Source organism: Mesoplodon densirostris, chromosome 16 (genome assembly GCF_025265405.1).
Source record: "Mesoplodon densirostris isolate mMesDen1 chromosome 16, mMesDen1 primary haplotype, whole genome shotgun sequence".
Lineage (NCBI taxonomy): Eukaryota > Metazoa > Chordata > Mammalia > Artiodactyla > Ziphiidae > Mesoplodon > Mesoplodon densirostris.
This window is the reverse complement of record NC_082676.1, coordinates 43,612,607-43,637,495: the sequence shown is the minus strand read 5'-3', so window position 1 is coordinate 43,637,495 and position 24,889 is coordinate 43,612,607. Positions and strand designations below refer to the sequence as shown.

Below are 24,889 nucleotides of genomic sequence, written 5' to 3'. Positions count from 1 at the left end.
TAAACACTGCAACATTATTAGCCACCAATGTGGAAGAACAGATTAGGGAAGAAATTGAATTTCTGCTTCTTGGTTTTCGAAATGATTTGTAACAACGAAGCCTCTTATCTATTTGACAGTCCTATCATTTGAAGAAATAAGAGAAGTTGTAGTTAGATGATAAATTCTAGGGAATCTAGGTGGTTTGGAGGGTTTGGTATTTTTCATTGAAGCTAGTTGCTATCAGTGAGGGTAAACGTCTGGTGAAATAACTCAGGTTTACCTAGCCGTGTGCCAGGAATTACTTTTACTTGATGTATAGAGCCTCTCCTTAAATCCATTACTTCTAAGGATGTTGAAAGCATTGACTATTTTCTTACAAAGAGATAAAGATCTATCATTTGGTACAAGAGATCCTTGGACCTACTAGGTAGGATACAGGACCAAGACTACAGTGAAATTAAAATTGTTAGTTGGCTTTAGTTTTCTTGTATTTCATTTATTTTTAAGACTATCAGCAAAAGTGCAAAGTTGTCTTCAGTAAAGCTTGACACCAATGAATGCTGACAGATCTTGTCCTGAAAAATCAGTATTGAACAAATGCCAACAAGAAACCCACTATCATTTTTGGTAACCTATTTGGGAAGGAATACCTAATATTGTCTTTGTCCTCGTGTATTTCTCCCCAACAGGCAAGCACTGGTAAAGCATTTCTATTCAGATATTTTAGGCAGCACTTATGATTCCTAATTTGTGAGAGCTACCCTTCAATATATCAAAGGGGGCGGGGTAGGAGTCCAGGCTACTTGGTTAAACATTTTTTTCGACAAATTAGCCCAGAAAAGGTGAAATGTTTTGTTATAAAACTATTAAGCATGGCCTAAGTATTAGGTGTATGATCTGTATAGTACGTTCCATCAAAAATATTTATTACTAGTGCTTTTAAGCTCCAGAGTAAACATTCATTTAAAATGGAGTTCACTGGGCACATTTCCCCTTTAATATAGATAGACATATTCTTTATCAGAGATTTAGGACACAGTTTTGCTAACTGGTAAAAACAAATGTAAATATGTAAGAATGTTTATTTGTTGCACATAACTTTTTGGTATAAAATAAATGTAGAAGTTACCTGTGGAAGTTGTGCTGCCCTCATTCTTATACTGCAGTATTGCATTTCAAAAAAGCAGAAATTAATTCAGTCTTATAAATTATTCTTGAAATTGTTTCTTTAGCTTCATTTCTAGGTGTACTGAAATGTATTTCTACAGGTGTACTGTAGAATGTATTTCTACAGGTGTACTGAGTTGATTCTTCTCTTAAATTATATGTAACTTAGAGAAGACACAAGCAGAATTCTCAGAGATTCTAGTTCTTGGAATTCCTATTGACTTACGACGTATGTGGTTGTCAAGAATTAATGAAAAAGATGTTACTGCTTACAGTTCTGTAAGCACATAGAATGTATTAATCAGCTGTTTTCCCACTGCTTTACTTTAGCTCATCTCGAACACTCCACTGTTATAATCTTCTAAAAAGTTAACATCTGTAAGAAAGATGATTCCATTTGAAATACAATTAGCCATATTTTATTGAATAGAACAAATGTGCCCTGTGTTAGAACCTTAGGACTTAAGAAATGGACCTTACCTCTAATTTGTAAAACATTTAAGTGTGTTTGTGATGTTTAGTTTTTTTTTAAATGTTTGTCAAGTAAAGAGTTTTATATATTATTCCTTGACATTAAACTGGAACGCAAAACTTGATTACTCCAAGGGACTTTAGTGGCAATGAAAGGAATATGTAACCACTAGAATTCCTAACTTATTATTTGAACTGACTATACTCTCATTTCTTAAAAATGGTCTAAAGACGGCCACTAAAATGAGGTTAAATGATCTGTACTGTTTCTTTCACGGAGCTTGGAAAGGAAGGGTACAAAAGGGCATGTGCTGAGATGTGAAATTCCCTGCAAGTGAAGTGGATCAAGCTCTGTATTAAGAATTGTTTTGTTTCATGGTCTTCTATTTGATTGGACAGTATTTTTCCAAAGCTTTCAGCTTTAAACCAAGATAGATGAACACTGAACTCTTACAAACAATGTGCCTTACTTGCCTTAATGGAGCCTGTGGAAGAGGAGGAGGAGGAAAGATTACATAAGGAAAGAGAATCCTCAGCAGCAGAGCAGGTGGCATCACCCAGAGGTACAAAAGCCTGTCCTACTTGTCTGCAGGCCCAGTCCGTTTGAAGAGGCCTCATCACATTCACTGGAGTCAGCTGTGATGGCCCAGTGGGCTTCTATGCCCATCTATCCCTCTCAGTCCAGAAAAAACTATGGCTGAGGTTGGAAGAACGTCCCAGAAGAACTGGTAACCTCTCAGCTCCCTTCCAATTCTGACATTCCTCAACTCTTACCTTTCTTATGCTTACATGTCAGCTTAACTCTGGAAACTGGTACCTCGACCTTGTGCATTATTCCAGCATGATACTACTTTCTGTGAATTTGCTGGGACTTCGGCTTATCTGTGGAGTTACTAGCACTTGTCTTTTACTGTCACCCACTCAAGTCAAGGCTCGCCTAAAGCACAGGTGGCATCTGAGCACAGGTGGCTCTAAAGCAGCAGGGCTGTTCCTGTGGCAGCACACAGTCTGTAACCAGCGACTCTGATTGTGGCGAGTGCTGAAGTAGAGGTTTCTCAAGACTCTGTACTCGGTTAAGGCCATGAAAACAGCCTGACACAGAAAAACAATTTCTGATGCTTCAGCAGTACCCATCATTGAATTTATGGATGGTCACTTTTAAGCCAACTCTTTATTCTCATACTACAAAAGCCTTTATTTTCACCTCTAACGTTCCCTTCTAGCAAATGACTACAAAATCCAGACCAGAAACTTCCCGGTCTGCCATGCACAGTCCAGGAAGCGCTTGCTCTGTGTCCTGTGGAAGTCGCCCCCTACTTGGGAAGGAGGGGCTGACAGAGCCCTTGTCAGCAGAGAGGTAGTTCTCACTTAAAAAGTAAACGGGCTGTTTCCCACGCACTGTGACTTCACAGCTGACCGGTGGTACTTGGTTTCATTGGCAAGTTTCCAGTATCTCTCTCGCAACAGGAATGCTGCACTTTTCGGTTGTCTCTGACGAGTGAAGATCCCTTTTCTATTCCCTATTGGCCTCTGTGGTGCTAAAAACAAGGCAAAAGGTATTTCAGATAACTTCTGATGGGCCAAATCACAACCAGCCTGGAGCCAAGCTGGGCACTAAACAGAGAGGTCCTCATGGTTTAGAGATGCTTGGTCTGAAGTGGTATCTGATGAAGTGGCCCCTTAACAGGTTAAAGATTTAAATACCACTGCTCCCCAAAAACACTTAGCTCCCTGGTGTGTTAATTTTTCTTCTGTTAGGGAAATAATCCAAAATTATTTATCTTTTACTTGCAAAATAAGGTTTAAGACATTACGGGTACCCACCTGCCTGGTAACTGGAGCGGGGCTGAGACAAAGTTCCCCTTGGAAAGGCTTGCGCCTCTCAGAGGAGACAACTGTGCTAGTGGGAGCCAGAGTCTTGACCAGTCACAGGCGCCTAAGAGGGAGCTACTCATAGATTTTAAAGTCCTGCTGGGCAGACTTCCAGCTGGGTCCCCACCCCTGGTGGCAGGTCCGCCAGAGCTGGAGCTGGGAAAGGAGCAGCTACACTCCTAGCGAACCCCTCCATCTCCTAGAGAAACCACCGTTTCTGTTAAATGGAAAGCAGGTCTTTCCCGCTGAAAAGCTCAAGACAACAATAATTTCTTCCACGAAAAGCAAACGCCAGGCACTGTGCCAAGCGCTTCGTCAAATGGAATCCCTGTGTCAACCTGCAAGGTGGTAGGCGTTAGCCCCACTTTACAGGCTTGTGAAAAGGTAGGTACCTTGTACACGGTCACACAGCTAATTCCTCACTACGCAAAGCAGTGCACCTAGTCACAAAACTAGACTTCCATCCAAGCTTATTTCCAGGAGCTGTTAATCTCATTTGCCAAGCAGAGTGGAGGCTCATACTCTCTCTTTTTTTCTTCACCTCTCCCATTCGGATTTTTAATTAAACCTTAATCTTCTAGGGACTTCCCTGGTGGCACAGTGGTTAAGACTCCGTGCTCCCAATGCAGGGGGCCCGGGTGTGATGCCGGGTCAGGGAACTAGATCCCACATGCATGCTGCAACTAAGAGTTCGCATGCCACAACTAAGGAGCCAGTGAGCTGCAACAAAGGAGCCTGCCTGCCACAACTGAGACCCGGTGCAACCAAATAAATAAATAAAAATATATCAAAACAAAACAAAACTTTAACCTTCTAAAAACCTGTCTTTCCCCGTAAGTAATGTAATTCCCACTACTACCAAATCCTTCCCTTCCTCCCCAGATTGCTATCCTAAGTTTATGGTATATCAAGAAGCTAGCTACCTAGAGGGATAGAAAGAAATGGAAAACTCATTTGGAACTTTTGTGAAGTAGCCCTAATTGTCCCCACTTGAGAAAGTACAGATCGTATTCACTTTGAAGGCTTTTAAACACTCCTACATTCAAAACCTTTTGACACTTAACCTGTATTTGGCAAACTTGCCTTTTATAAGTGAATAATATAAAACAGACTGAAATATCTGAAGTTTCTCGGGCTTTGTACCTTATTCTGGAATAATGAGTATATCCCACAAATAAATCCAGTACGAGGTCCACTTTTTCCTCATACTGTGGTGAAACACAGAGGTAAGCTACTAGCCATCTCTGCCTTGAGATGGTAGCCTCTCCCATTTGCTTGTTTACCATAAAATGATTTAGGCAGCCAGCAAGTGATGGCTGCTTGCTAAAAGCAACTTACTTTTCCTAGGGAATCCTCTATGTAGCCTGCATTGATTACATCAGCTTTCCCCCCTCTTGTTTCCAGGGTTCTTAAAACCAAACGTCCTGAACTAAAGTGCCAACCTGAAAAAAGGAGAAGCGGTACATTCCATGCACCGAACTGCCACTTACACTGGTCAGTCATAAAATCAGCAAAATTCCAGATGAGCTCTCCAACCACATATTCTTTTCGTTTCTGATCCAGAACCACGTGATACTGCTCAAGCAGGCCTTTCTGGTACTCTTCACTGAACATCAGAGGTGGATCCTGGAAGTCAAGGCAAAGAGAATTTAGGACTCAGAACAAGCAGGACTGTAAATGTTAGATAAAAATAAAGATCCACGTGATGACCAAAATAATCTGTCCTCATGGTGGGCTATAGTGACTGCAGGACTTGCTGATGCTGGTGTAGGGACACAGCCAGGGTATAACATAGCCCAGGGTAAAAAAAAAAAACACCTTAATTAGTGACTGGTTTTTTTTGGCCACACTGCATGGCACGCAGGATCTTAGTGCCCTGACCAGGGATTGAACTGGGGCCCTCGGCAGTGAAAGTGCCAAGTCCTAACCACTGGACCACGAGGGAATTCCCATAAACAATTTAATATTTGCTTTATCTTTAACATCTCTATTCCCCAGTGCAGTCTTAAAGCTGAACTACACTAGGAGTAAAAGTATGTCTCTGGATAATAAATTTAAAACTCAAGTTTGAAGTAGCTACCAGTGCATAATTTGACAACTAGTGTGACTCAGATTTAACTCTCCTCAGATTAATCTGTATCTCTCCTGGGTAAGTAGCTGCTGTTTAGCCCATTCATCCATTCAACAAATAATTATTTAGTATCTGCTTATATGGCAGGCATTGGAGACAAAGTGACAAACTAGAAGGATAGGGTCAGGGAACTAGATCCCGTATGCCACAACTAAAGATCCCGTGTGCCGCAGCGAGGATCCCAAGTGCCGCAACTAGGACCTGGCACAGCCAAAATACATAAATAAATAAATAAATAAAAATTCTATTATAGGGAAAAAAATGCTATTATAGGGACTTCCCTGGCAGTCCAGTGGTTAAGACGCTGTGCTTCCACTGCACCACTGCAGGGGGCACAGGTTCTATCCCTGGTCGGGGAACTAAGATCCTGTATGCCTCGTGGCACAGCCAAAAAAAAAAAAAAAAAAAAAGATACAGAACAATGACAACAGTGAAAGCTACTATACACCGAAGATACGACTGTACCACTGAGCCCTGTTTTGTTGCAGTTCCAAAGCAGAATTTGAGGGCAGGGCAAGATGTCAAGTTCCTTCTGTGTTTTAATGGAAATGACCCTGCCTTGTCTAACGCTAGCCACACGAGGTTATTTAAATTTAAAACTACATTAAACTACATTAGTCACGCTAGTCACGTTCCAAGTCCTCAGAAGTCACACGTGGCAGTGGCTCCCGTTCTGGACGGTGCAGGTCTAGAATATTTCCATCACCACAAAGGCACTATCAGAGAGTGCTGACCCAGACTCTTTCAGAATTTCCTTTTTAAAAAAAAAAATCTTTACTGAATTTGTTACAATATTGCTTCGTTTTATGTTTTGGTTTCTTGGCCGGGAGGCATGTGGGATCTTAGCTTCTGGACCAGGGATCGAACCCACACCCCCTACATTGGAAAAGGAAGTCTTAACCACTGGACCGGCAGGGAAGTCCTTTTCAGAATTTGTTAAAAATTCAGAGTTGGTCACCTTTTCAAAGAGGGAGGACCAATGTACATACATTGTCTTTATAAGATACTTCCCCCTACATTAGCAGTCTGTCCAAGTGGCACTCTGTGTAGGCAAGATGAATTTAAGGGTGTGAACAGAATAAGAGAGTCCATTTGGGTTACTGTTCAACCTACTAAGGGCCAGCAAATGAAGAAATGTGTCAACAAGGAACCCCAGCCGTTGTGACAGGTGAGTGTCGGCTGGCTGGGGTTCAAGAATCCACATGAAAACAACCCCCACAAGACAAAACAGCCTGTCTTTGGTGAGGAAATGGACAAAACAAGGAGAAAAAGCTAGTGATTAAACCTTGCTCCTAAGACTTCCCTGGTGGTCCAGTGGTTAAGACTCCACGCTTCCAATGCAGGGGGTGTGGGTTCAATCCCTGGTCGAGGAACTAAGATCCTGCATGCCGTGCAACGCAGCCAAAAAACAAACAAACTCCCCAAAAAACCAAAATCTTGCTCCAAGATCTCACTCATTCCCTTAACAAGTATCATTTAGCACCTGCTGTGTGCCGGACCCTGCTGAGTGCTTGGGAAGCAATGATAAATAGGATTTAGTCTCCCTCCTGGAGCCCTCGGTCTGGTCAAGGAGAGAGCCAAAGAGATCATGACAGTGCACAGTGAGAAATGCTGAGACAGAGACGGAGCAGGGGGAAGAGTTTCCTCTGCCCGGGCAGGTGGGGTAAACCCCACCAAAGAGGGGCCACCTAAGCTGAGGCTCGAATGCTGAGTAACAATCCATTAGTTGGGCTTCCCTGGTGGTGCAATGGTTAGGAATCCGCCTGCCAATGCAGGAGACACGGGTTCGAGCCCTGGTCCGGGAAGATCCCACATGCCGCGGAGCAACTAAGCCCGTGCACCACAACTACTGAGCCTGTGCTCTAGAGCCTGTGAGCCACAACTACTGAGCCCACACGCCACAACTACTGAGCCTGCATGCCTTGAGCCCATGCCCCACAACAAGAGAAGCCATCGCAATGAGAAGCATGTGCACCACAATGAAGAGTAGCCCCCAACTCGATGCAACTAGAGAAAGCCTGCGCGCAGCAATGAAGACCCAATGCAGCCAAAAATAAATAAATAAATACATACACACACAAATAAATAAATAAATAATCCCTTAAAAAAAAAAAGACAGAATCCATTAGTTGATGATTATGGTGCTAAGAAGGGCATTCTAGGTAGAAGGAACAGGCCAAGCCAGAGCAGAAGCCAGTGAGCACAGTGAAAACAGGCCAGGGTCCAGGACTGAAGGCAGAGGAGGATGAAGACCTGGGAGATGGCACAGGGCAAAGGATGTTGACAGCCCTGACCACAGATTAGGGCTGCGTCCTGTGGGCCAGGAGAAGCCAGTGACGGGACTCCCAAGGTTTGGATTTGTTCCAAAGACCATTTGGGCAGCTAGTGGGAGGCTGTCTGAGGACCACTCAAGTGAGGCAGAGGCTGAGTCCAAGGCAGCCGTGTGGAGGGGTAGGTTAAGGTGAGCCTGGTGAGCTATAGGAGGTCATCAGGACAAGTGAGGGACCGGGAAGGAGGCACCTTCCTAGCCTGGGGCAGTGAATGACATCACTGTCCAAGAGAGTGAAGAAATAACTCGAATGGTCTACACTACTTACCTCGTGAAACCCTGTGATGGTTTCTGCTCCGTATTCACTCTGAATAATTGGCTTCTGGTAGGTCTTATGCCAGCTCTCAAACTGGGTTGCCAGCTGCAGCTGAATCACTTCCATGTGCCCGTAGTCATGATACCAGGAGTAGTAACTGTTCACACAGATGACGTCCACGTATGGCACCTGGAAGAGTGTTAAAACGTGTTCAAGAACCAGAAGGGTGTAGGATAGTGTTCGCACTCACACTTGGGCGGGGGGGCAGCACTTCTGGCACAGGAGGTAAGAAGGGGCCACAGAAATGAGTCAGGGGGCTTCCCTGGTGGCGCAGTGGCTAAGAATCCGCCTGCGAATGCAGGGGACACTGGTTTGAGCCCTGGTCCGGGAAGATCCCACGTGCTGTGGAGCAACTAAGCCCGTGCGCCACAACTACTGAGCCTGCGCTCTAGAGTCCACAAGCCACAACTACTGAGCCCACGTGCCACAACCACTGAAGCCCACGCGCCTAGAGCCCGTGCTCCGCAACGAGAAGCCACTGTGATGAGAAGCCCGCGCACCACAATGAAGAGTAGCCCCCGCTCGCCACAACTAGAGAAAGCCCGCGTGCAGCAACGAAGACCCAACACAGCCAAAGATAAAATTAATTAATTAAAAAAAAGAAATGAGTTGGATGCTCACACGTATAGGACGTGGAGTTAGAAGAGACCTGAATGGAACAAGTCTCTAACTCTGGGCTGGTGCCCCTGACCTGGCTGCAGCTGGGCTCAGGGGAGGGTGCCCAGCGCGCTGGCCCCAGTGGGAGCCCAGCGCCCATCCCAACCCGACTGTTTTCCTCTTTAGGTTGTGCTCCTGTCACTGGCTGTCCCCCTGGCCCTGGAGAAGTGTTCCCAACTAAGGGACAAAGGCAGTTTTTCTCCTCACAAAGGCTCTTGATTCACCTTCCTGAGCTAGTAACTGTGGGCCATAAAGTGGCTGGAAAATTCCCTCCTAGGAGGGTAGCCCGGATGATGGGGTGGCACTGCCTCGAACCTGAACAGGGTGGTGCTCAGTGGGCAGCAAAGCTCACTTGAACCCACACTCACCTCCGAAGTCTGCACTGTGACTGTTGTGGTCCGTCTTTCCCAAGTGACCTCAGCACCTTTCCGAACTGATGGCGGAAAGATGCAGGTGGAAAGTGGTGCCTCTGGGTGGGCACATGACCATGACCATGGCTCACACACCCCACCAGGTGAGCCTGGCAACCTTCTGGGGGGACAGGCACAGGCTCCCCTGCCCACTAGAATGGGAAGGGACACCACTTGGGCTCTGAGAAAGTCCAGGTGTGCCTGTGTCACACTGGTATTTGGCCACAGTCTTCACACTCCTTCAAGGGGGTGTTGTCGAGGGATGGCACAGGAACACCAGGGCTACAAACTGTCCCATCCATGTCAAATGACAGTGCTCACAATTTATACTTGTGCATAGCGTTTTCCCATCCATTCTTTCTCCTTTACATGATTTCTCTCTCTGGAGCACTTTTAAGTACTGGCCTCAGTTCTCTAGTGGAGGAGCATCTTCTTGCTCCCATGTTTTACAGCTTCCGTGCGACTCAACACGGTTTCCGAGGGGCCGCTGCGCCCAGGGACCGTGAGGGTGGCCGTGGGGTCTGGCCGGCTGTGTGAGCCTGTTCCTTTGATTCTCAATCCCAGGGTCTGGATCTAGTCTAGTCCAGTCCAGTTCCCAAAGCTGGGTTGATGACTGGAATCACTGAGGAGTTTTTTAAAAACTCAGATTCCCACCCTGGACTTTACTAAATCAGAATCTCAGAATCCAGATATCTACACTTTCAAAAAGCTTCCCTTAGTGGTTCTGACGATCAGCCAGGTTTGAGAAACACGGGACAATGACGACTTTAGGCTCCCTTAAACCTTTTCTGAGCATATTAAACTGAGGGGCAGGGCCTCCCTGGTGGCGCAGTGGTTGAGAGTCCGCCTGCCGATGCAGGGGATACGGGTTCGTGCCCCGGTCTGGGAGGATCCCATATGCCGCGGAGCGGCTGGGCCCGTGAGCCATGGCCGCTGGGCCTGCGCATCCGGAGCCTGTGCTCCGCAACGGGAGAGGCCACAACAGTGAGAGGCCCGCATACCGCAAAAAAAAAAAAACAAAAAAAAACAAACAAAAAAAAAACTGAGGGGCATAAAATTAAATTGAGGTGCATAAAAACTGATGAGTCTGAACTGAGAATGAATTCGACCTCCCTATGCCCAGCCTCCTTAGATTGAAGAAGCCACCCTGCCTGGCAAATCAACGGGCAGTCCTCTTTAACCTAAAGACCATCTATGGAAATGGTTGGACTGGCTGCTTGTGGCCCCTCCCAGCGGCTAATGTCAGCAAGCATCCAGGCAGGATGAGAGGACAGGCAGAGGGGAGACGTGGCATGAAGATCCCCAGGCTCACCGCCAGGTCTGCTTCATAGTTGGAGTTGGTCACAAAGGTCACGGGCCGGGAGGGGTCCAAGGCTTTGGTGTGGGCAATCAGCGTCCTGTCCACGGAGGGCAGAAGACACGGCACCGTCAGTCAGTCCAGGGAGGAATCTCACCCGCAGCCTCTCCTTCTCATCTTCCCAGCCGAAAAGACCCCCAAGACACCGCTCTCCTCCCTGCCTTCCAGTGTATTTCAGGTAAGCAAACATGTTCTTCTAGGCATCATGTTCCCTGACATCATTCTGTCCTCCTTCCTCCCTCCCCAGGTCCTAGTCCCCCACCCCTCCCAGAGGAGAGGCCATCCTCCAGGGCTGGGCACTGCCAAAAGCTGGGCTCTGCATCTCTGACGAAGCTCTTGAAAATAGGACGGGGTGTGGATTAGGATGGATATTAACTTAGCACGTAAGTCGGGGGCTGGGAGGCAGGCTGTGCGCTGGGCACTCACTAGAGACTTAAACAGCGGTGAAGCTCCATGGAGCGAAGCCACACAGGCAAATGTAACAAATTACAAGCGCTGGCGGGAATGATGAAGGGGAAGCACAGGGTTCTAAGAGACCTTAAGGCGGCACATCCCCGAGACCAGACAGTCAGCACAGCCTCTCTGAAGACACGGCATTTATGCTGAGTCCTGCTAACCAAGGTGGGGTGGCGAGAGGACGCTTCCCAACAGAGGGGCCGGTCTGTGGTCAGGGCTCGGCCTCCCCAGTGCAGGTCACCCTCACTCACTGTTTAAGCCTATTTTCCTCTTCTATTGCCTCACAGCTGGTTTTCTTTTCCTTGACACCGCCCCCCCATTATAACTCTTCTCACTCCAAGGCTGTAGTTTCCACAGGCCAGAACAGTGCCCCGCAAGTCCCTAAGCCACTGTCCGAAACAGCCTGTCTGTCACCTGGGGAGCTTCAAAGCCCAGCCAAGCGCCTCCAGCCCAGGCAGCCCTACTTACATCCTGCCCCATCCCCACTGCTCCCAAATCAAGCCTCTCCTTCTCCGCACCTCCCAAAAAGGTTCACAGGAAACCTCAGGCACCTGTTCCTAGAAGCTTATCATCCTTTCACGCTCACAGAAAAAATTCCGTCCACCAGCCTGGCTCAACATCCCTGTGCCACGTGCTCTGGGGCTGTGTGTCCAGAGCTCAGCTTCACCCGGGTGGGTCCACTCCTCAGAGCCTCCATCCGGGACACTGGGATGAAGGCAGTGTCTCCCTCAGGGAGTATTTCCATGGCCTCTGCTGCCTCTACTGGAAGTGAAATAATTCCCCTCTCCAGGCTACACTACAACTGCATGATCATTAAGAAAGAGAAGGAACCAAGGAACACCCCGAGAGGAGCCAGCCCAGGGCGGGGAGATGACCCCTAAGTGAGATTTCTGTCCACAGCAATGCCTGGGGGGTGGGGGGAGCTACTGGCATTCAGTGAACGGACCATGAACTTTAGATGGCCTGGTCCCGTCCACCAATGTAACTTAGAATGGTTAGAACATGCACGTCATTTCAAACCTGTTTATAATTACATGCCTAGGTAAGCCGGCTTTATAAAGCTTAATTCCCCTTTACAGATGAACCCGAAGCATCACGAAGTGGTTTTGTGCAGTTTTAACACACACTAAATTTCTCAAGAACGGAGATACCATAAAAATCGAGGGAAGACTATACTTGGTTTTGGTTGCAACTTTGCCTGGGGTGGCTCAGTGTTTTAGAAAAGGGCAGCACTGAAGAAAACGCTGCTCACGGTATCAGAGTCACCAGCTATGCTTCCCAGCCCCCGTCATCAGCTTTTGTAGCTGTACTTTCAGGGAGATGCCACATCTAGATGCAAGGTCCTGACCCCTTCACTGGATCTTCTGGGGAGTCAGGCCCATGCACTCACAGATTATTTTACAAATGACTCTCCCTTATACTATGGTTAGGCCACGTCACTATTATTTTTTCTTTCTTAATTTGAAGTTATGTGTATAAGTAGGTTAGGTTAACTCTGGATTTCCTTTTAGGTGTGTCAAGGAGACACTGGGTTGAAATCATGATCTGGGTGGGTGGGTACTTGGTCCCCTGAACTGACCAGGTATGGATGCACCTGGGCTGGGAGCAGGTGCTGACCCTCTCACAGCCCACACCCACCCCAGGGCCCACTGCAGCTCTCCCGCAGCTGCCAGCTGAGGCTGAGCTGGGCCAGCGGGCTGAGGTCTCACCCCTGACCCAGGGAAGGCAGGGGCACTCACTTAAAGTAGTAACCAGCCGGTTTCAGGAAGGAAGCGGGCTCGTTGGCCACAGACCACATCACAACAGCCGGATGATTCTTGTCCCTGCGGACCATCTCCTCCATCACCTCCAGGTGGTGCTGCAGAGACACGTTGCTGTAGCTCTGGCTGCGGGGCCGGGGGAGGAAAGGGAGCGGGTCACAGGGCGCCAAGCTGGGCGAGCTGGGCCGCGCGGGTGGCGGGCACTCACGCCAGCACGATGCCCACGCCGGGACTCTCGTCGATGACCACGATCCCATAGCGGTCGCAGAGCTGCATCACCTCCTCTGCGTAGGGGTAGTGGCTGGTGCGGAAGGCATTGGCGCCCAGCCAGAGAAGCAGGTTGAAGTCCTTCACCAGCAGCGGCCAGTCAAAGCCCTTCCCTCGGATCTAGGGAACAGCACAGCAGAGTGAGCCCCTGCCCCCTGTCCCCGTTGAAGATGCCCTTCCTTCTAGAGCTGGGCCCCTGAAGAGTCACCCTGTTAGCCCGCTATCCAGGCCAAGCACAGGCCCCATAGGGCAGTGGTTTTGAGCGGTTTGCTCTGAGCTGCCCTCAACCACTTCAAGGGACATGGAGGAAGGGATGGCGAGAAAAGGCCCTCCACAGGGACTCAGGAGCCCCAACTCACGTCTGCATCCTCATGCTTGTTCACCCCGTGGAAATAGAAAGGCTTCCCGTTGATGAGGAACTGGCTCTCTGTGACAGCCACAGTGCGGATCCCCACGGGGAGGGTGTAGAAGTCAGACACAAAGCCAGCAGCTGTCTGTGCGGTCAGCTTCACCTGCAAAAGCCAAGCACTGGGCATGAGGCATTCTGGACGGCCTGAACACAATGCACCCCGCACTTCGGCAGGATGGCCCCTTGCAAACCACGGCAGCCCACCTCTGGAACGGCAGGTAGAGAGATGCAGGAAGTACAGGCATCGCCATGAACAAGAAGGAACTTTTATGCAGACCTACTAGAGAATGGACTTGAGGATACGGGGAGGGGGAAGGGTAAGCTGTGACAAAGTGAGAGAGTGGCATGGACATATATACACTACCAAACGTAAAATAGATAGCTAGTGGGAAGCAGCCGCATAGCACAGGGAGATCAGCTTGGTGCTTTGTGACCACCTAGAGGGGTTGGATAGGGAGGGTGGGAGGGAGGGAGGGAGACACAAGAGGGAAGAGATATGGGAACATACGTATATGTACAACTGATTCATTTTGTTATAAAGCAGAAACTGACACACCATTGTAAAGCAATTATACTCTAATAAAGATGTTAAAAAATAAAAAATTTAAAAAGAAAAGAAGGAACTTTTGCCCACCCTGCCCCTGGGGCCTGCTCTTCAAACTGGGCCTCCCCACCAAGGGCTGGAAAAAAGCAGGCTGGGGACTCTTTTTTTTTTTTTTTTTTCTTTTTGCGGTATGCGGGCCTCTCACTGTTGTGGCCTCCCCCGTTGCAGAGCACAGGCTCCGGACGCGCAGGCCCAGCGGCCATGGCTCACGGGCCCAGCCGCTCCGCGGCATATGGGATCCTCCCAGACCGGGGCACGAACCCGCATCCCCTGCATCGGCAGGCGGACTCTCAACCACTGCGCCACCAGGGAGGCCCTGGCTGGGGACTCTTCAATCCAACTGACTAGGAAGATCAGAGGACCATGCCTGCTGAAGCCAGAGCTGCTGGATGGGGGGAAAAGGCCTCCCACAGCCCAGTCCTCACCACCATTACCTCCAACGAGTACAGGTAGGCAGGGTGCTCGTGCATCAGGTATGGCCACCAGAGGTGGGCACTGGGCACCTGCAGCTGGCCCCGGCCTCCTGTCCCCTTGGCCACGACATTGCCTTCCTCATCCAGAAGACACACTTCCAGCTTGAAGTGCTCACTGCCCTGGATGACGATCTGGTAATTCACCAGCCCTGCAGGAGACAAGACAGATCAGACAAGAGAGAAGAGGGAGGGATCTGACCTGGGGTCACACAGATGAGAGTGCCCTGAGGCCACCTTTCTGAGGAGCCCCTAGCTGACAGCCATTTATTTCTTGAGCTTAATCTGCAGCGAGGGGAGATGAAGTGAGGGCGGCACAGTGGGGAAGGGACATGGGGTTCTCCTGCATCCTGGGCTGTTATTCACCACGAGCTATGATTTGAGGCAAGCCCCACTTCCTCCCAAAGTGAAGTCAGAGCAGATGGGTGATTTCCGCAGCCCCTGCCAGCTCGGACAGGCTAGATTCCAGCTGCTGAGGTGGATGGGACAGTCTTTCTCCTAGGGGATCTTTCCAAACAGGGAACAAAGCGGCTGGGGGCCTGACGGCAGACCCTGCCAGGAGCCTCACCAGTGTCTTGGTCCACGTGGGTGGTGACGGTGATGTCATCGATGTAGGCGGTAGGCGTGGTGTAGAGTAGCACAGTCCGATGCAGTCCCGCGTAATTGAAGAAGTCAAAGTTTGTGTTCTGGACAAAGTAACCCTTGGGGTACCTAGGATGGGAGGACAGTGGCCTTGCCCTGGGTCCTTCGACCTCAGCTCACACGTCTCCCTGGCCTCCCGGAGCCGGGGCCTCACCTCTGTTAAGGCCACCCTGCCCCTGACGGGAAGACCACCGGGCAGAGCAGGGAGCGGGGCGAGGTGCTGCTCACTTGGAGGTGTCCGTCTTGTAGAGGATGGTCCCTGGTGGCAGGGTGTTGGGGGAGAGCGTGTTGTTGATGGCGATGGTAATGCGGCAGGAGGACAGGGGCCCACTCTGGACCAGCTTGCTGATGTCAGCCTCGAAGGGGAGATGGCCCCCCTCGTGCTCTGCCACATGGACCCCATTCACCCACTGCAGACACAGGGATATATGAGGAGGGGGCCCTGCCATCTCAGGCGCCCCCTCACATAGAAGTGCAGTATGGGGGGAGCGGGCGGGACGGGCTGCCAGCTGCCACCCGCCTCAGAGGTGGAGGGAGGGAGCTCTGGGGGAATAGATGAGGCCACCCCCCCCAGGGCGCAAACCCCAGTGCGGGGCATGAGTGTGCCCCCACCCCGCAGGCACTGCAGGAGGCAGGCTGCCAGGGGACGGCTGGGAGCCAGGCACCCTACTCGCTCCGCCTGCCGCTCGCTGCACTGACCACGATGGCGTAGTAGTGGGCGCTGCCGATCCTCAGCACCACTCTTGTGCCCAGGTCCTCGGTCCATCGCTGGGGCAAGGTGGTCTCCCGTTCATACCACACCCAGCCAACAAAGCTCCGCAGCCGCCTATCCTGGCCCACGTCGTTGAAGCTGGAGGGAACTGGCATGTCCAGGCTGGGGCCCGACTAAGGAGACAAGGACTGGAATCAGGTCCAGATCACCTGGGAAGCTAAGGGGCCCTCCCCAGCAACCCCACTTACAGGAAGAAGCTGGACGAGATGACTTCTCCCAGACCCTCCCGGATTCCAGGCCACCCCACCAGCAACTGACCAATGTCTTTTACGGACTCATTTAATTTTCGCGGCTCCACGAAGCCGACCCAGTCACGCACGCACTCACTCACTCAGTGGTGCACAGTAAATACCTACATGCTGTTTTAGGCGCTGGGAATGAAAGAGTGAACAAGGCCTCTGCTGCCAGGTGAGCAGCTCTACGAAGAGAGCGTGGAGCGTGGCAGGGGACTATTTTAGGGGCCAGGGAAGGCCTCTGGGGGCCAGGGCCCCTGAGATACGACCTCTGGATGTCCCAGCAGAACAAGGTGAATCTGAACCCCGCAGGGAATCCCCTGAACCTCCGCACCCTTGAACACCTCAGGGAGAAGGCAAGGCAGGAGTGGGGCAGAGAGCTCAGTGAGTCTGGAAGCAGCCTGGGGAAGAGCTTCCTGAAGACACATGTGACCTCCAAGGAAGCAGGGATTTCCTGTCCCTCACAGCTGTTTGCCCAGCTTCTGGCACAAGCCCTGCCACATAGTAAGGACTCAACAAATATTGGATGAATGGATGGATAACTTGCTGATGAGAGACCAACTGCTAGGATGCTTTGTGTCCAAGGCCTGGTGAGGCCATAAGTTCTTTCTCAGGGTAGCGGGCAGCAGGCACCAGGGTCTCCATGGAATGGGGTGAGCCTATGGCCACAACCAGGCTAGGGCAAGAAAGATCTGCAGAGACAAACCACACCCTGACTAAGAGGAAGATGATCAACTGACTGCCCCAGGGAGGGAGGAAGGCTGGCCGGGGCGCACGGGCCGCTTTGGTGAGGAAACTCTGAGTGGGGCAAGAAGGGCCTGGCACCAGCCCCGGCCCGCTCCTTTCTTCCTCCGCTGTAAAGGGCTGGGCGGCAAAGACTGAAAAAAGAGGATCTAAGTGAGGTGAGTGTCGGATGGGCACACAGGCCTGCCCCTGCTCCAGTTCTCAGCCCACCCGATCCAAGTCAGAGGGGAGACCTAGAGGGGGGTCTTGGCTGGATGCCAAGCCCCGTCCTCTACCTGAACCTTGGAACCCAAGGTCCTTCCTGCCAGGGCAGAGCTGGCCCCAAGACGTCCAAAGCCTCCCCTCCTGCCACTGCGCGGCCACCCGCCCCCAGGTCGGTGCCGGGACACTGTTCCGGCTCCGCCTCCCCCACCGACATCGGGCCCACCCATTTCCTCATTCCCGGTCACTCTCCGGGTGGGTCGACCCCACGTCCCACAGGCCCGTCCATCTTTAACCTCCTCCTGGCTGGCAGTTCCGAGGGCTCAGGGGAAGGCTCCCCACACCCCCGACCCGGCTTCCAGAAGCTTCCCTGCCCTGGTCCCCATCCCCAGAGCCCGCACCTCCCGCAGCGGCGTCCGGTACCACTGCTGCTCGAAGCCCTGGCGCCGGTTCTGGGAGAAGTCGGCGCGGAACCTCCAGAGGCCGTCCAGCTCCTTGCGTTCCCGCGACCGGCTCTCCCGGGGGTAGAGCATCCCGCCCTGCAGCAGCGCCAGCCCGCAGCCCCAGAGCAGCGCGACGAGCACGGCCCAGGCTCCCGCCAGCCCCCGGAGCATGGTTCCCGCGGGCCCCTGGCTGCCAGCAGCCCCGCGCCCGGTGCCGTGAGCGCGGGAGGCGGGGCCGGGGTGGAGCCTGAAGTCACGTGTCCCGCCCCCGCGCCATCTTCGTTGAAGGCGATTGCGCGGCTAGGGCTCAGCCCGCGAGGCCCGTGCCCAGAAGGCTGTTCTAGGCCCACCTTCCTGACGGAGGGCGGCGGCGGGGGAGGGCCCGCGGGGAGGCCGAGATCCACCCCGGGCCCCGAAGGGCGGAGGTCGCAGGCTCCGCGCCCGCGAGGTCACTGCCGTCCTCCGCCCTCCCCCGCCCTCCCATACCCGGCTGCTCGCGCCCAGGGCGGCTGGTCCAGGGCCGCGGGCCGCAGCGAAAACCCGGAGACGGCCGGGTTACCCCCGATGCTTCAAGGAGGCCGACCTGGGACACCTCCACTCGCTTATGCTTGCGCGACACCGGTGAGCTCAGACGAAGCCCCAACATACCTAGTGACTTTCGCGCAGGCCCACCTGGCTTATAGCCTTGACCCTGGGCTTCCACCTGTGGTCCCCTGGGTCCCGAACCCCTACCCAGGGGCCCGGCGCTCCCTCTTGGCATTGCGGATCCACACATAAAGATGCAAGGAGCGGGAGTCTATGGTACCGGTAACCTGGCCTGGATGCAATTGTTCGTACAATTACTCTATTTTTAATTTATTAATTTTTGCTCTGATTTCTTGTTCACCAAAGCAACCTTCTGGTAATGGACCTTGACGCCGTAAAAAAAGTAGTTCCCAGGGTGGTAAAAATAAATATATTGTAAGAAACGACAAGGCCTACAGGTTTTTCTTTTCCCCAAATGCTTACCATATAAACATAAGAGAAAGTAAGTTGCAAAAGTATATACAGTATGATCCCAATAGTGCTAAAATTATATCCACACAGATCTAGATAGTTGTAAAGTGTTATTATGGGTATTACAGATGATTTTCATTTTGTTCTTTGTATTTTCTGATTTTTTGAAAATTTTTATCATGAACATGCATTATTTTTATAATCAGAATCAAACCAATGAGCCTTTTACAACTAGCAAATGGGCAAAAATAAGTAAAGGTCGATATGCTTCTATAAATTAATAAATTGATTTTCCATTTGCGAGTCAACCTACATATATTTAGTTAGTACAAGTTGATTTTCTTCTTTTTTTTTAATTTTAATTTTTAATTTTTGTCCGCGTTGGGTTTTCATTGCTGCATGCAGGCTTTCTGTAGTTGCCCCGAGCAGGGGCTACTCTTCGTTGCGGTGCGCGGGCTTCTTATTGCGGTGGCTTCTCTTGTTGCGGAGCACGGGCTCTAGGCGCGCGCGGGCTTCAGTAGTTGCGGCGCATGGGCTCAGTAGTTGCGGTCGCAGTGCTCAGGCTCTAGGGCGAGCAGCTTCAGTAGTTGTGGCATGCGGGCTCTAGAGCACAGGCTCAGTAGTTGTGGCACACGGGCTTAGTTGCTCTGCAGCATAACTTGGTTTCTGAACGTTTGAACCTGACGACCAGACCCTGATGGGTAAAGCCCATTGGCCAGTTTCCTTCCCTACTAATTCTGCAGCCTGGTACAAACATGGATCTGGAGATGAAATTTTGGGAATTGTCAGCAGTGAGAATGGATGAGGTCACCAAAGAAATGAGTGCGGATGGAGAACAGATTCAAACATTAGCCCCGGGCTTCCCTGGTGGCGCAGTGGTTGGGAGTCCGCCTGCCGATGCAGGGGACACGGGTTCGTGCCCCAGTCCGGGAAGATTCCACATGCCGCGGAGCGGCTGGGCCCGTGAGCCGTGGCCGCTGAGCCTGCGCGTCCGGAGCCTGTGCTCCGCAACGGGAGAGGCCACAGCAGTGAGAGGCCCACGTACCACAAAAAAAAAACCCAAAAACCAAACAAACAAAAAAAAACATTAGCCCCAAGACACCCCACATTATGAGTACAGGGGATGAAGCATGGAGCATAGGGCTCAAACCAGTGTCCTCTGCGTTGGCAGGTGAATTCTTAACCACTGTGCCACCAGGGAAGCCCCTCAGAAGCTGTTTCTTTGCTAGAATACATCAACACAGCCTCTGGCACTTGATATGTGGCTAATGATGTGGTAAATGTGTTCTTTTCAATCCTCAGCAACAAGACAGGATCAAAAGCAGGTCGTAATTATATGGGGCAGTGGTAGACATTCACTGTCTAGCCCTAGGCCTACGCTCTCTTTATCCTCTGTCAGTATAGTCTACAGGGACCAGGCATTCCACACAACATCATACTGGCCCAGACCAGTATGGTCCACACCACAGGCATCTGTCACCTGGATTGTTGCCTCTTCACTGATTTCCCTTCCTCCACACTTGCCCATCCCACCAGAGCAAGCAGAGTGAGTGGTCTTTATAAAAATTATACCATGTTATCTGGTTAAACAGTGGCTTCCCAGTACACTTTGGAGTAAAATTCAGACTCCTTACCGTGGCCTTCAAGGGCCCGTGTGACCCAGCCTTGCCAGCTCTCACTCTTATTCACCATTTTGCAAACACTTGAGCCATTTTCCTGTTCCTCAAATGCTTCAAGCCCATTCCTGCTTTAGGGACTTTGCACACAATGCTCTCATAGTTTCCCCTTTTTTGTGATTCAGGCATTGGCTTAAATGTCACCTCCTCATTGAGTTCTCCTCCTCTGCCTACTTTAAAATTCAATTATAATAGTTAACCATGGGACTTCACTGGTGGTCCAGTGGTTGGGACTTCGCTGGTGGCCCAGTGTTTAGGACTCTACGCTTCCACTGGTTGGGGGAACTAAGATCCCACATGTCACAAGGTGCAGCCAAAAAAAAAAAAAAGTTAACAATGGTAGTCGTTAGTGCTTTTCACCAAACATTTTTCTGGTCCTCCGTCTTTCTAGACACATGGTCCTTGCCCCTTTGAAGTTAGGTGTGACCATATGGTATTTTTGCCAAATGAGATTTTGATAGCAGAAATTTAAAAGCCAGTGCTGATCTGCCACATCCCTTTTTCCTGCCTTGGTGATCATGGAAGCATGTGTCCAAATTGAGCTTCCATCAGCCTGAATTCCTGAGTGACTGAGGGTGATCAGTGCTTCCCTTCCAACCTGTGATGGATGTGTGGCATGAGTGGGAAATAAACCTTTATTATTTCTACCACAAGGCATTACCTTATTCATCCTCATAACATTCTCTTTTAAGAAAGGCAGTGTCAAGGATCATGACCACAATTTTACAGATGGGAACACTAAGACAAATGGAGCTAGTGACTTGCCAAGATCAGAGAAAAACCTGTAGCAAAATTCGGGGTAGAACTTGTGCTTTTATAAATTCAAAATCCTTTCCTATTTCTTCTCAATGATATGTCTCAAATTTGTCTTAACTTTAGCATTACTTTATCTATAAATTAGCATGTTTAGAATCATGCTAATGATTATAATCTAATTTTATTTGAGAAGTGTGCATCATGAATCTGGCAATTTCTAATCAAATAAATTATAAAATGGTAAAAAAAAAAAACACCTTTATTGTTTCAAACAACTAAGATTGTGGGGTTTGCTATTACAGCATAACTAGCCTGTCCAGACTTATACACTATAGAGCCAGATACTTATCTGGGTGTTTTACATGTATTAACTCATTCACTTCTAACAACATGAAGTAGGTACTATTATTATTCCCATGTTACTAATACAGTGACTGAGAAAAGTTAAGTAAAGGGCAGAGGTAGAGTTTGAACCTGGTTAGAGATTTGTGCTCTTGGTCATTCTGCTATATGGCCTCTAAAAGACGTTCAAACTCATGTTTGAACAAGGGATTGACAGAGTCATGGGTTTTATTACATATTCATACATATATAGAGAAAAGGGAACTGCCAGTTTTCATCCTTAGAGAGAATGTGAGTGTGTGTGTGTGTGTGTATCTTTTAGTAATACAAAGATGTCACTTGATATATTGATTGCTATTTTAATATCAATACCAGGACAACAATTATCAAGTATAACAACCAATTAGAATAACAATTTTTTTTTCTTTTTTTAGAATTTTTGGCCATGCCACGTGGCTTGCAGGATCTTAATTCCCCGACCAGGGATGGAACTCAGGCCCACAGCAGTGAAAGCACGGCGTCCTAACCACTGGACTGCCAGGGAATTCCCTGGAATAACAAATATTTTAGAAGTTAAAGGTTATTTTTACAAGATCTGAAAATAAGTCTGAGTGTCTTAAAAAGACCCTTCCCCACCTTGTAGAAATACTTCCAAGGACTTTTTTTTTTAATTGTTTAGAACAAACTCTCTTGACGTATAGTTTACAAATAATGAAGTGCACGCGCATTCTAACTGTACAGTTTGATAAGGCTTGAGAGATGTCTACACCTGAGTACCTACCAGCACTATCAAAATACAGAACAGTTCCATTACTCCAGGGAGCTCCCTCCTGACCCTTTCCAGTCTGTCTTGCCTCCACCCCTGACCCCAGGCAACTACTGACCCACATTGTGTCACCATAGAGTAGACTGGGCTTTTCTAGAGCTCCACATAAACAGAATGATACAGGGTGCTTTTCTGTGTCTGGTTTCTTTCATTCAGTATAATGTTTTTGAGATTTTCCACGTTATTGCACATGTCAATATGTCATTCCCAAGGACAGTTTTTAGTAACAAAATAGAACAAGTTTCGGTTCTGGGCAGAACTTTCATAACTATTCCCAATTCCATACTTTATTCAGATAAGAGTCTTTGAACCAATTTTATGACCTGGAATGGTGTCTACCCTCTGCTGCTTGGAAACAGGAAATTCCTGAAATTCCTTTTCTCTTCCAACATTCTCAAAACTCAATACCAGCTTTCCATTAGCACCTAGAGAAAAGAAAGTTCCAGGGAGCTCCAAACCCACCCAATGGAAAGGAAAAAGGCAAAAGAGAATTCTAAGCCAGAGGAATAAGGGGCATGTAATGTTCTTCTCTGATACACCTGGTAGGGGATTCCCTGGCGGTCCAGTGATTAGGACTCCTCACTTTCACTGCTGAGGGGGCAGGTTCGATCCCTGGTCGGGGGAACTAAGATCCCACAAGCCGGCAGCACAGCCAAAAAAAAAAAAAAGAGAGATACACCTAATAGAAGTTAGCACCTCTCCCATCACCTTCTCACCTCTCCCTGATCCACCCCTGACACTTCTCACAATCTGAAACAGCTGTGCCCATTTCCTTTCCAGAATGCCGGCATAGCCAGACGTGTGCCTTGCCCAGCTCTAGCCGTGCTGACAAATGTAGCTCAGGCCCATCCTTTTTTTTTTTTTTTTTTTTTTTTTTTTTGCAGTACGCGGGCCTCTCACTGTCGTGGCCTCTCCTGTTATGGAGCACAGGCTCCGGACGCGCAGGCTCAGCGGCCATGGCTCACGGGCCCAGCCGCTCCGTGGCATGTGGGATTTTCCCAGACCGGGGCACGAACCCGTGTCCCCTGCATCGGCAGGCGGACTTTCAACCACTGTGCCACCAGGGAAGCCCTGATACCCTTATTTTTAACTGTGTGGCTTGCTGAATCAAAGCAGCTGAATTTGATGCAAGGTCAGTGCAAATCACTTCCTGGGCTGGAGATACTGAATAAGCAATGCCTGGCCTCATATGAGCCCTGCAGATTTTTCATCTAAGAAATTTCCAGTATCAACAAGAGACCTGCTCTCCTGAATAAAGACATGGGTGGGGAAGTGAGCATACACAGACGTACTCTTGTAATGGAAGCCCAGTGGAACACCCTTGATCATGTGTTGTATTGGACTTGGGACTGCATGAACTGGAGCCAGTTCCTTTCTCTTCTCCACTGTTTGTCAACCTGGAGTCCCTTCCTATTCTTTCCAAGGAGGCTGAGTTCTATACTGATGTAGTCCCTCTGCAGGATTCCTCTGGGGCCCTTCACAATAATTGTGTGTCCTTCCACAGTGCTGTTGACATTTTCTGGAATGTCAACAGTCTGCTTGCTGAAAATAGTCTTCATTCTCATGGTGGATTCAGCAAAGAGAGCATCTTAAAGTATTTTTTTGATTTTGTTTTTTTAAATGAATGAATGAATGAATTTATTTATTTTGGCTGCACCACGTCTTCGTTGCGGCATGCGGACTCTTTAGTTGCTGCACTCGGGATCTTTAGTTGTGGCATGTGGACTCTTTAGTTGTGGCATGCAGACTCTTAGTTGCAGCGTGCATGTGGGATCTAGTTCCCCGACCAGGGATCGAACCTCCCGGCCCCCTGCATTGGGAGTGCAGAGTCTTACCCACTGGGCCACCAGGGAAGTCCCCTTAAGGTTTATTTTTTAAACAGATTTAAAAAATTTTTTCTTGGGGTATAGTTGATTTACAATGTTGGTTTAAACGGTGTTATTGAGATATAATTCACATATCATATAATTCATCCATTTAAAGTGTACAATTGAATGATTTTGAGTATATTCATGTATATGTATGACCATCATTATGATCAATTTCGGAATATTTTCATCACCTCAAAAAGAAACCCTGTGCCTTTTAGTTATCTATCCTTCTATCCCTCCCACCCAGCCCTAAGCCACCACTAATCTATTTTTTGTCTCCACAGATTTGGCTAGTCTGGATGTTTTATGTAAATTATGTAATATGTGATCTTTTGCCTCTTAATGTTTTTAAATTAAATGTGTTTACACTGTAATTCTGCTTTATACCAGAATTCATCAGAAACAGTGCTTTCAGCTCTGTGATTTTACACGTTTTTCAAGATTAGCAGAACATTGCAGCAAACTCGTAAGTTATATTTTCTCCTCCCTTCTCTGAAGGAAAGCCCAGAGACTCTTTTTTAAGAGATCATTCTAGGGGAAACAAAATGAAAAGAAGGACAAATAACAACCCAGGGAATTTGGGACGTTTTGAATTTTTATTGAGGTTCTCATCATCCAGACCCCCGATCTCCAGGCCCTGCCTGCTATGGGGTCTGAGCCCACCTTTGTGGTGCAAAGGCTGGAAGGTGGGCCAGGGCTGCTTCTCCTCCCCCATGTGCAGACTACAGA

At 49.2% G+C, this 24,889-nt stretch overlaps 2 protein-coding genes and 1 pseudogene across 5 annotated transcripts in view; 1 reads left to right on the top strand and 2 right to left on the bottom strand.

The window, feature by feature from the left end:
- Positions 1–20: 20 nt before the first annotated feature.
- Positions 21–17,927, bottom strand: GUSB (glucuronidase beta). Of its 2 annotated transcripts, XM_060079446.1 has the most exons (12): positions 17,652–17,927; positions 16,000–16,185; positions 15,529–15,710; positions 15,227–15,369; positions 14,623–14,810; positions 13,535–13,687; positions 13,117–13,295; positions 12,888–13,034; positions 10,648–10,732; positions 8,221–8,397; positions 4,983–5,118; positions 34–3,158 (listed from the first exon to the last, which is right to left on the bottom strand). In XM_060079446.1, exons 1-12 carry the CDS (start codon positions 17,862–17,864, stop codon positions 2,989–2,991), a joined length of 1,959 nt encoding a protein of 652 aa, XP_059935429.1. In that variant the 5' UTR covers positions 17,865–17,927; the 3' UTR covers positions 34–2,988. The 2 variants fall into 2 exon arrangements, with proteins under 2 accessions (XP_059935430.1, XP_059935429.1); XM_060079447.1 differs by lacking the exons at positions 15,227–15,369; positions 15,529–15,710; positions 17,652–17,927 and having other exon boundaries at positions 21–3,158; positions 16,000–16,066.
- Positions 17,489–24,889, top strand: part of CRCP (CGRP receptor component) — an 84,288-nt gene continuing 76,887 nt past the window's right edge. Inside the window, exon 1 of one of the 3 annotated variants that reach the window (XM_060079473.1) lies at positions 17,489–18,314. In XM_060079473.1, coding sequence (XP_059935456.1) covers positions 18,298–18,314 — 17 coding nt within the window. In that variant the 5' untranslated portion in view covers positions 17,489–18,297. The remainder of the gene's footprint in view (positions 18,315–24,889) is intronic. The other 2 variants (XM_060079476.1, XM_060079471.1) reach the window with 2 other exon arrangements.
- LOC132476028 (large ribosomal subunit protein uL6-like) lies at positions 20,095–23,848 on the bottom strand (annotated as a pseudogene).

What these genes read in the sequence shown, in the direction of transcription:
- GUSB (XM_060079446.1), bottom strand. Translation starts at nt 17,864, where the DNA reads ATGCTCCGGGGGCTGGCGGGAGCCTGGGCCGTGCTCGTCGCGCTGCTC. An exon ending in ACCGGACGCCGCTGCGGGAG is followed by an intron (nt 16,186 to 17,651) that starts GTGCGGGCTCTG and finishes TTGTCTCCTTAG; the next exon opens with TCGGGCCCCAGCCTGGACAT. An exon ending in TGATTTTATGACTGACCAGT is followed by an intron (nt 3,159 to 4,982) that starts GTAAGTGGCAGT and finishes CCTTGTTTTTAG; the next exon opens with CACCACAGAGGCCAATAGGG.